At 40.3% G+C, this 10,952-nt stretch overlaps 1 protein-coding gene and 1 pseudogene across 1 annotated transcript; both read right to left on the bottom strand.

Moving 5' to 3' along the window:
• Window positions 1-539: 539 nt before the first annotated feature.
• Window positions 540-1,915, bottom strand: LOC129515021 (suppressor of cytokine signaling 6-like; annotated as a pseudogene).
• Window positions 1,916-3,880: 1,965 nt separating this feature from the next.
• Window positions 3,881-4,819, bottom strand: LOC129515049 (olfactory receptor 2L5-like). Its single transcript, XM_055333756.1, has one exon. The coding sequence runs from the start codon at window positions 4,817-4,819 to the stop codon at window positions 3,881-3,883; it is 939 nt and encodes a 312-aa protein (XP_055189731.1).
• Between the last annotated feature and the right edge of the window lie 6,133 nt (window positions 4,820-10,952).

Below are 10,952 nucleotides of genomic sequence, written 5' to 3'. Positions count from 1 at the left end.
TGTTCTATAGTTTTTAGGGTATAGATCCTTTACATCTTTGGTTGGGTTTATTCCTTGGTATCTTATGCTTTTGGGTGCAATTGTCCGAAATAGCCAAACTGTGGAAGTAGCCTCGGTGTCCTTCAAAAGATGAATGGATAAAGAAGATGTGGTTTATGTATACAATAGAATATTACTCAACCAGTAGAAATGACAAATACCCACCATTTGCTTCGACGTGGATGGAACTGGAGGGTATTATGCTGAGTGAAGTAAGTCAATCAGAGATGGACAAACCTATGTTCTCTTTCATTTGGGGAATATAAATAATAGTGAAATGGAATATAAGGGAAGGGAGAAGAAGTGTGTGGGAAATATCAGAAAGGGAGACAGAACATAAAGACTCGTAACTCTGGGAAACGAACTAGGGGTGGTGGAAGGGGAGGAGGGCGGGGATGGGGGTGAATGTGTGACGAGCACTGAGGGGGGCACTTGATGGGATGAGCAATGGGTGTTATTCTGTATGTTGGCAAATTGAACACCAATAAAAAGTAAATTTATTATTTAAAAAAAAGATCAACTATAGACATACGCGTTTTCACATCTGATTGTTCATAAAAACTAAACCTAGCATTTGAGTGTTCAATTCTCGTGTGAAGTGTTTTCCCATGGGAGCGAAAGCTCACGCTTAAAAGGTAAGGGTCGTCGGTACTCTCCGGAATAAGAAAAGAGCCATCCAGCACGTTTGCTAGTTTCCCTTCTACCTCCCAGCGTCTGATGGGTCCCCAGTACCATCCTTGTTTCACGAGTTTTTTCAGCTCCTCTGTAAGGCTTGTCACGACCATGGGACCACTGCTCTGCATGGAGTCATACACTCTAGCCAACCCAGGGGCAGATTTAGGGTCAAAATTCAAATGACAGAGCATACTTTCAGCCATGTGGGCATCTGTGCGGGTGAGCCCACTGAGGTCCTTTGGATTTGACTGGTCTGCATTGGAGGTAGCAACGGTGAGAGTGGGGGGCGTCGTTATGACTTGCTCTGGGGCTCTCCAACGTGACCCCTGTGGTGCCAATCATCAAGCCGTTCACCGCCTGATCCACAAAGATGTCCGGGGCCACCACGGGGACCTGCTCTACCTGATTCTCGTCTTCGGCGAAGGAGCTCCCTCCCCCTCGGAGGGACCACAAACACTTCCGTGGGAGAAGAACCGTCCAGACCATAGTACGCGGTCCTTCCAAAGGGTACATGCCCTCACGTAAAGGCACGGTGTACTGGATGTAGTCCTGAGCCGTAGGTCCGATAACTACAGGCACATGTTCGTCAAGGTGAAGATGCAAGTCTCCATTCTGAGATTCCGAATTCTTCAGGGAGTTGCTGTGTTCCTGGCACACGGTGTCAGCCTGAAGGTCGTGAAAATCCTTCCGGACCCCATTCCGGGCTGGGCTCGGACTGGAAGAGTGAACCACGGCTTTGACTCGCACCTCCGTTTTGATGCACGTCTCCTCAGCGTTTGTGGGCCGCAGAGGCCAGGGCGTGGGACTGTAGTGATGGCTGCGGAGCGACGTGGAGCTGATGTGCCTCTGCGCTCGCTCGTCCTTGCAGACCAGGGGTGCCGCGGAGGAGGGGAAGGTGTCCTGGGGCAGAGCTCCCGGACGGTGTGCTGCCCTTGCCTTTCGGCTTCTGTTTCGCAGACAGCCGTCGTTTTAAGGTACCCGTTAGGCTTTCGCTTTTCGATCTGCCCTTCCCACCTTTCTCGTCTTCATTAGTGATATCACAGCTGGCCTTATCTTCCCCGTAGCAGCTACCAAACCAGGAATCATCTTTTCCCAAATCACTGCCTAGCGATGGTTGCTGTATGACCATGAAATCCGTTTCTTCTTTACTTTTATTCAAGTTGAAAAATTTTCGGAAGGTTTTAAGACTGATTTTCTTCATTATGACTAGTTACCTTCTGCAAGAGGATCACCTTCTCTCCAGAAGACTCTCCTCACACATCTGGAGGGGCTGCAATGCTGCATCTAGGTACTCTTCCAGCTTCATAGACCCTTTGGAGCCATCAGGATGGCATAGTGACGTCTTCAGGTTTACTGATGCTCAGATAACGGTTTGTCTCCCGGGCCTTCAGAGATATGCCGTCTTTTCTTCTTTCTTTCTTCTCTATTAAACTGTCTTCTCCCAAGGACAATGGGATAACCACAGCTCCCCAAACATAGTCTCCAAGTGTGATGCCTGGCGCGGCCTGCTCTGCTTCCTCGCCCAGCACCGCGCGAGTGCCCCGCTCGCCTGCCCCGCTCGCCCCTCCTCTCCCGCAACTCCTCCTCCCTCCTCCTCCTCCTCCTCCTCCTCCTCCTCCTCCTCCTCCTCCTCCTCCTCCTCCTCCTCCTCCAGGAGGGGTGCACGGCGGCGGCAGTGGCTGGGCCTGAGCACCAGGTGGGAGCGGGGGAGCCGAGCGGCCGCCCCACGCCCTCCACTCGGCCCTCGGCGCAGGCGGGCGTCCAAGTCCATGGTATTTTGATAGGGATTGCATTAAACGTGTAAATTGCCCTGGGTATTGGATTGCATTTCATACGTAGTAAATTAATTTTGAAGAAAAAGTTTTTTTGTTTTTTTTTTTTTTTGCAAATGAGAACTCATATTTTCATCTGTGTTGTGCCCTGTAAAGAGCATAGGATATGGCCACTACCTTTGCTGCCAAATCAGGGAAAATAAAGATCATTTCTTCAGTTACCAGTGATGAGCAGTAGTAAAAATCTACTTGAGTTGGAAGTTCACCTGAGCTGAGGGTTTATTAGATGTGATAGTAGTTCTTGTGTTGAAAAATAATTTATCAAGGACTAAAATTGGTATATGTAAGTTGACCTCCCACTAACCTGTTTCAGGAAAACTATGAAACATAATGAGTGGGAAATAAAATATCACATGATAGACATGATTTTGTGTAAGGACAGCAGTGGCTATTGAGCAAATGGTGAGAGCATCCCATAGGTGAATTTCCTTGAAACTACTAACCCTACTGAACTTTCAATACACTCAGCTTATTATTGACCTCACAATTCTTGATATTTATTGACACATTCAAGTCCTTATACTTGATCTTTCAGAATACATGATATGAAATCACTTTTCTAGGATTCACTCGCATAAGAGGAGCATAAACTTAGTATATTTTATTCAGAATGGTATAAGGATTTTAGAATCTCTAAGTCTCAGATACATCTTTCTAAAGATAAGTTGCCACAAGTTGAAAAAAAAGAAACTAGCACAGATTAGTCACAAGATATGAGAAGTTTTCTGACTTTCAATTAGATCTAAGAATTCAGGAACAAATATTTTTCCATTTAAATGTATTGGAAAATAAATTGAAAATACCTGAACTCTTATGTTGAAGAACTTCAATTAACAATTTACATTTTTATTTTTAAATGAAAAAGAACCATTTTCATTTTCATTGAAAACATGTTAGCAAACAATTATTGCAATGGAAATTCATGAGAAAGGGTAACACGAAAGAAAAGGTAAGTTTCACAGTGATGATAATAAATATTAATATACATATTATCTTGCAGGTAATATAAGATAATTCTGTCCAACATTAGTTATAATCTTCTCTTCTAAATTTAGTCCTAGCACTGTAAGCATAAAATAATATTTTATGGGCAACCCTGGTGGCTCAGCAGTTTAGCATGACCTTCAGCCCAGGGTGTGATCCTGAGGACCCAGGATAGAGTTCCACATCTGGCTCCCTGCATGAAGCCCGCTTCTCCCTCTGCCTGTGTCTCTGCCCCTCTCTCCTTCTGTGTCTCTCATGAATAAATAAAGTCTTAAAAATAATATTTTAATTAATGTACACTAATGAATGGGCTTATAATCAATGTTGCACACATATGTAAAAAGCTTTGTCTACATTTCAACAAAGGAGATTCTCTGAATCAATCGTCTCAGGGCTCCCATCACCTCCTTGTTTCTCAGGCAGTAGATTATGGGGTTGAGCACTGGGGTCAGGATAGTGTAGAAAACAGCTAGGACCTTGTTCTCTGTTGGAGATCGAAAGGATCTCGGGCATAAATATGTGTAAACAAAGGGTGCATAGTATAAAGTCACCACAGTGAGGTGGGTGCTGCAGGTGGAATAGGCCTTCTTCCTCCCTTCTGTGGACTGCATGTGGCAGATAGCTAAGAGGACCCGGCCATAGGAACATACAATGCCAATGAATGGAAATGCAAGGAAGAGGACAGTGCTCACAAACACTGTGTACTCATAGACCCAGGTGTCCATGCAGGCTAAAGTCAACATGGCTGGGACATCACAGAAGAAATGGTTGATGTTCCTGGATCGACAGTAAGGTATATGGAAGGCGTATACGGTGTGGGCACAAGCATTGACTGAGCCCATTATCCAAGATCCTGTTATCATCAGCACGCATACTTTTTTGCTCATACGAATGGGATAGTGAAGAGGAAAGCAAATAGCCACATAACGATCATAGGCCATAGATATCAGGAGCAATGCTTCTGCACCTGCTAAAGTCAAGAAAAAGTAGCTCTGAACCCCACACCCAATGAAGGAGATAGACTTGTTTCCACACACAAAATTGTAGGTCATTTTGGGGACGATCGTGGAGATGTAGCTTAGGTCAATGAGAGAGAGCTGACTGAGTAAGAAATACATGGGTGTGTGGAGATGAGGGTCTAGGAAGATGAGAAGAATCATGGACAGGTTGCCAAACAGAGCCATTAGGAAAACAAGAACAATGATAATAAAGAGGAACAGGCCAATTCTTGTTGGTGGGAACAAGCCCAGTAGGGTGAAATCAGTTGATGTTTGAGTATAGTTTTCCATGGGACATTGATATAATTTTCCTGAAAGCAGACAGAAAAGTAAATCAAATATTAAAAAGAAAGTATTTTAAATAAGTCACTTTGGTCATACTGTATCATTTAATCATACAGCCGTTAAGTACATAATTGAACTTTTCTACTTTGGAAAACTGAAACAAACTTATTTAGTTACCTAGAGTTTAAAATTTTCATATGACCAGTTATCAAATGGTCATAGCATGAAGTGTGCAGTTTTTCATTATTAGCCAATTATGTTTGATTTTTTTATAAAATCTTTTTTTTTATGATAGTCACAGAGAGAGGGAGAGAGGCAGAGACATAGGCAGAGGGAGAAGCTGGCTCCATGCACCGGGAGCCCAACGTGGGACTCGATCCCGGGTCTCCAGGATCGTGCCCTGGGCCAAAGGCAGGCGCCAAACCGCTGCGACACCCAGGGATCCCTTATGTTTGATTTTTAAAACTATTAAGTACTGATAGCTGAGGTGAAAACTGAAGAAAATGCCAATGTGAAATTCATGTATAGCTCGCCTTAAAAAAGATCCATGTTTTTAGGTGATTTTTTTTCCTGTTAGTTCGCTGTAGAAACAGTTGAAATTGGACATCTCAATTCCAGATATAAACAAAAAGTAATTTTTATTTCAACATCTAATATAGCTGTTATTTACTGTGAAAAATAAAATTTGCAGATGCAAGTATTATTAGCCTATGTCTTTTCCAGGAAATCTTTAAAGTCACTAAAAATGCCGTGTGTGTGTGTGTGTGTGTGTAAACATGGAAAACCAAAATATAAACTATATATATAAATATATATATACATATGTACATATATATACACACATATATACATTTATATATATACATATATATCTTTATATATATATATATATATATATTTATTCATGATACACAGAGAGAGAGAGGTAGACATAAGCATGGGAGCAGCGGACTCCATGTGGGGATCCTGATGTGGGAATCAGTCCTAGAAACCCAGGGTTATGACCTAAGCCAAAGGCACATGTTCAGCCACTGAGCCACTCAGGTGCCCCAAAATGCCATATATATTTTTTAATAATTAATTAGGATATATATGTTTTACTGCCATACACAAACACAAGTATTGCTGAAATCAGACGTTCATTCAAAATATATGCATAGAAAAAGCAACGTAAATACACAGAGTATTTAGTTATTTTAAGAATAAATGCTTTATTTGATATCTAAGACGTACTTCTAAAGCAGAGCAGCCTATCAGTGTCTGTTGAGGAGCAATATTTCCTTCTAGAGTTTTCTTTACACAGTAGCATCAAACCAAACATTCTTTCAGTCAGGTAACATTACTGCTGAATCATTTGTTCTGAAATCTTGAATGAATCTTTACTGTCACATACTATTTATGCAAAGTCATTCTCTTCTGTCTCCTCAACCAGTTTCTTTTTTTTAAAAAAGATTTTTATTTATTTATTCATGAGAGACAGAGAGAGAGAGGCAGAGAGAGAAGCAGACTCCATGCATGGAGCCTGACGTGGGACTCGATCCTGGGTCTCCAGTTTCACGCCCTGGGCTGAATGTACTGCTAAACCACTGAGTCACCTGGGCTGGCCATCCTCCACCAGTTTCTAAATGATACAGTTCAAGTAGACCCTTCAACTAAATATCTATACCCCACACTCTTGGTACGTTTCACAAATCTGCCAGAGTTCCTCCAAATACCATATGTTTTTATGTCTCTCTGCCTCTCTAACATTTACATGGCATACAGTACTCTATAGAACTTTGTCTTACTCATTTTTTATTTTCTTTTTTAAAAGTTTTTATTTAAATTCCAGTTAGTTAACATACAGTGTAATATTAGTTTCAGGTGTACAATATAGTGATTCAATAGCTACATACAACACCTGGTGCTCATCACAGCAGGTGTACTCCTTTATCCTCATCACCTATTTCACCCATTCTCCCAACTCAGCTCCCCTCTGGTAGTCATCCCTTTGTTCTCCACAGTTAGTAGTCTGTGTCTTGGTTTACACCTCACAGTTTCTTTTCTGGCCTTATGATCATTCGTTTTATTTGTTAAATTCCACATATGAGTAAAAAAATACTTAAAACTTTCGAATTCTATATCAGTGTATGTATTTCATCACATATATTTGTTATTTCTCCCTCTTAATAAACAAATATTATGGTGATAAAATATATAAGTCAAAATAGAACAAGTGTCAAAGGGCATAGTGAGAGATCAAATATTTCATGACCCTTTGTTTTTTAAGATTTTATTTATTTATTCATGAGAGACAGAGACAGAGAGAGAGAGAGAGAGAGAGAGATTGAGAGGCAGAGACACAGGCAGAGGGAGAATCAGTCTCCATGCAGAAGCTTGATGTGGGACTCGATCCTGGGACTCCAGGATCATGCCCTGGGCTGAAGGCAGGTGCTAAAACTGCTGAGCCACCCAGGAATCCCTTTCATGACTCTTTGAATAAGTGAATTTAGATAAAGGAATAATAAGTCACTTAAGTGTGAATAAAAGGAAATAATATCCAAGACTCTCATTGAGGTCGGAGGAGGAATTCTCCACTGACATCATAAGTGAACAAGCTCTATACAGTATGTATTTCAGACTTAAATATTTCCTAGATCCAAATGATGCCAAGTTTTTAGTAATTATCCACATGAGACAGGATTATTCATACATATGTGCACACACAGAAAGACATATTGTCACACTCACACAGGAATATAAAATGAACTATAGTTCATTATATTATATGAAAATGCAGAAATATTTAATAGGATTCATATGTTTAAAGAAACATGAAAAATGTTATTAATTTACATTATCAACATCATTAAATAAATAAAAGGACTTGACGGGATGAGCCCTGGGTGTTATTCTGTATGTTGGCAAATTGAACACCAATAAAAAATAAATTTATTATTAAAAAATAAATAAAAGGACATCTCAGCTAGAAAGAGATTCTTTGGCAAATCTGTTTATCTATCTAAACTCATATATATATACATTTATATATTTATTATTTATTTATTTATTATGTATATGATAAAAAGGTTAAGGAAAAGTTTTTTATTAATATATATTACTTAATTTTTAGAGAGATGCTGCATAGGAATGAGGGACAGGTTGAGGAATGAGAGAGAAGGAATACACTTCTTCCTGACTGGGGACACTGTGTGGGACTCAACATGCACCTAGATCTCAGGACCCTAAGATCATGACCTGGGCTGCAACCAAGAGTCAAATGCTTAACTGACTGAGCCACCCAGGTGCACCATGGATTAAATGAATGTTTTAAAGATGTCTTAAAGAACCAAATGTACCAGAGATGAAAGGAAACAACAGCAACTGGATATCCACATGCAGATAATGAAATTAAATCACTACTTTACAACATATACAGTACTTAACTTGCATTGATCAAACAGCTAGAAAGGTAAAATTACTTATCTTTACAACATTAAAGATTATCATTTTGTAAAGTGTGCATAGCTGAAGAATTAATATGCTTATTGCCATTCATAGAAATATATTAAAATAATAATGGAATTAATATTATCAAAAGAACATATATATGATCAACCATATTCAAATGCCATACACAGAACACAGAAAAATAAATGACAAGTATTTTATTGCAAGATACTTTCTTAACAATTCTAAAGGTATTCTTGAAAACATTTTCTAAACGTTCTGAATATTGCCTATAATCATATGGTCCTAAAATATTTAGATAGAGATAATAGTAGCAGTGATGAGAAGAAAGAACAGGGAGATAGCATCCTATATATAGAAATAGTAACTAAAATATCATCAAGTTTTATAAAAATCTATTTTTTTAAAGATTTTTATTTATCGATTCATGAGAGAAACAGGGAGGGAGGCAGAGACATAGGCAGAGGGAGAAGCAGGCTCTTTGCAGGGGGCCTGATATGGGACTCAACCCTGAAACTCACGGATCAAGCCTTGAGCCAAAAGCAGTTGCTCAACCACTGAGCCACCCACGGGTCCCAATCTATGTAGTATCATAGCAATAAATACTACAAGATGGAGCAATGCTCTCAACCTTGCTATTTTATTTATTTATTTATTTATTTATTTATTTATTTAATGATTTTATTTATTTTTTCATGAGAGACAGAGAGAGAGAGAGAGATATTGGCAGAGGCACAGGCAGAGAGACAAGCAGGCTCCATGCAGTGAGCCTGACATGGGACTTGATCCCAGGACTCCAGGACCACGCCCTGGGCTGAAGGCAGGTGCTAAACTACTGAGCCACCAAGGGATCCCTCAACCTTGCTATTTTAAAGACAAAATGGGATGTAACTATTTTAAAAGGATGAAAGAGGGAAAATGATTTAGAGATAATATTATATAGAGTGGGAAATTCTCTTTCCACACTGGCTGGAGTGATGAGTTAAGAGATAGTATGTAAATGATGTATCAGATAAAGGGCTAGTTTCCAAGATCTATAAAGAACCTATTAAACTCAACACCAAAGAAACAAACAATTGAATCATGAAATGGGCAAAAGACATGAACAGAAATCTCACAGAGGAAGACATAGACATGGCCAACAACCACATGAGAAAATGCTCCCCATCAGTGGCTATCAGGGAAATACAAATCAAAACCACAATGAGGTACCACCTCACACCAGTGAGAATGGGGATAATTAACAAGGCAGGAAACCACAAATGTTGGAGAGGATGTGGAGAAAGGGGAACCCTCTTACACTGTGGTGGGAATGTGAACTGGTGCAGCCACTCTGGAAAACTGTGTGGAGGTTCCTCAAAGAGTTAAAAATAGACCTGCCCTATGACCCAGCAATTGCACTGTTGGGAATTTACCCCAAAGATACAGATGCAATGAAACGCCGGGACACCTGCACCCCGATATTTATAGCAACAATGTCCACAATAGCCAAACTGTGGAAGGAGCCTCGGTGTCCATCGAAAGATGAATGGATAAAGAAGATGTGGTTTATGTATACAATGGAATATTCCTCAGCCATTAGAAACGACAGATACCCACCATTTGCTTCACCGTGGATGGAACTGGAGGGTATTATGCTGAGTGAAGTAGGTCAATCGGAGAAGGACAAACAGTGTATGTTCTCATTCATTTGGGGGATATAAATAATAGTGAAAGAGAATATAAGGGAAGGGAGAAGAAATGTGTGGGAAATATCAGAAAGGGAGACAGAACATAAAGACTCCTAACTCTGGGAAATGAACTAGGGGTGGTGGAAGGGGAGGAGGGCAGGGGGTGGGGGTGAATGTGTGACGGGCACTGAGGGGGACACTTGAGGATGAGCACTGGGTGTTATTCTGTATGTTGGTAAATTGAACACCAATAAATAATTAATTTATTAAAAAAAAGAAGCGCAAAATGATACAGCTTTACCTAAGAGAGTCTTTAATTTTATTTGTTGGAAGAGTTGTATGAAATCATAGACTAGACTTCTAAGAACCTATAAAACACAAGACGCTCTGTACCAGGTTTATAGAAATCTGAATTACTTTCTCTTTTCTCAAGATCCTGGTAATAGTCCAAAATGCTGGATCTTTCCTCAGTAACTTTGTTTACTCAACTGAAACCTGGGAAACCAATAAACAAGATTACCAGGCCATTTTTCTCAGGACCGCTTTGACTGCATTAGCTACATAAAGTGAATCTTAGTTCCTAAAAATTGGATGATCATATATCAATGTGCATGTGTTAAGAGGAATTATTTTGGGGCATCTGTGTAGCTCAGTGGTTGAGTGTCTGCCTTCAGCTCTGGTTGTGATGCTGAGGTACTGGGATTGAGTCACACATCAGTCTCCCCACAGGGAGACTGCTTGTCCCTCTGCCTATGTTTCTGCCTTGCTATCATGAATAAATAAGTAAACAAAATCTTTTTTTAAAAAGAGGAATTTTTTAAAAAGATCTTATTTATTCATTCATAAGAAATACAGAGAGAGAGGCAGAAACATAGGCAGAGGGAAAAGTAGGCTTCTCACTTGGAGCCCAATGTGGAGCCCAGACTGGGATCACACCCTGAGCCAAAAGCAGAGGCTCAACCGCTGAGCCACCCAGGCAGACAGAGGAATTATTTTGCATAGTCACCACTTATATAAAG

This window comes from Nyctereutes procyonoides, unplaced genomic scaffold (genome assembly GCF_905146905.1).
Source record: "Nyctereutes procyonoides isolate TBG_1078 unplaced genomic scaffold, NYPRO_anot_genome, whole genome shotgun sequence".
Classification (NCBI taxonomy): domain Eukaryota; kingdom Metazoa; phylum Chordata; class Mammalia; order Carnivora; family Canidae; genus Nyctereutes; species Nyctereutes procyonoides.
Note: the sequence above shows the minus strand (reverse complement) of the source record. Positions and strands in the feature narration are given on the sequence as shown.

Bases quoted from the DNA above. Each gene is read 5' to 3' on its own strand.
- LOC129515049 (XM_055333756.1), bottom strand. From the start codon at position 4,819: ATGGAAAACTATACTCAAACATCAACTGATTTCACCCTACTGGGCTTG.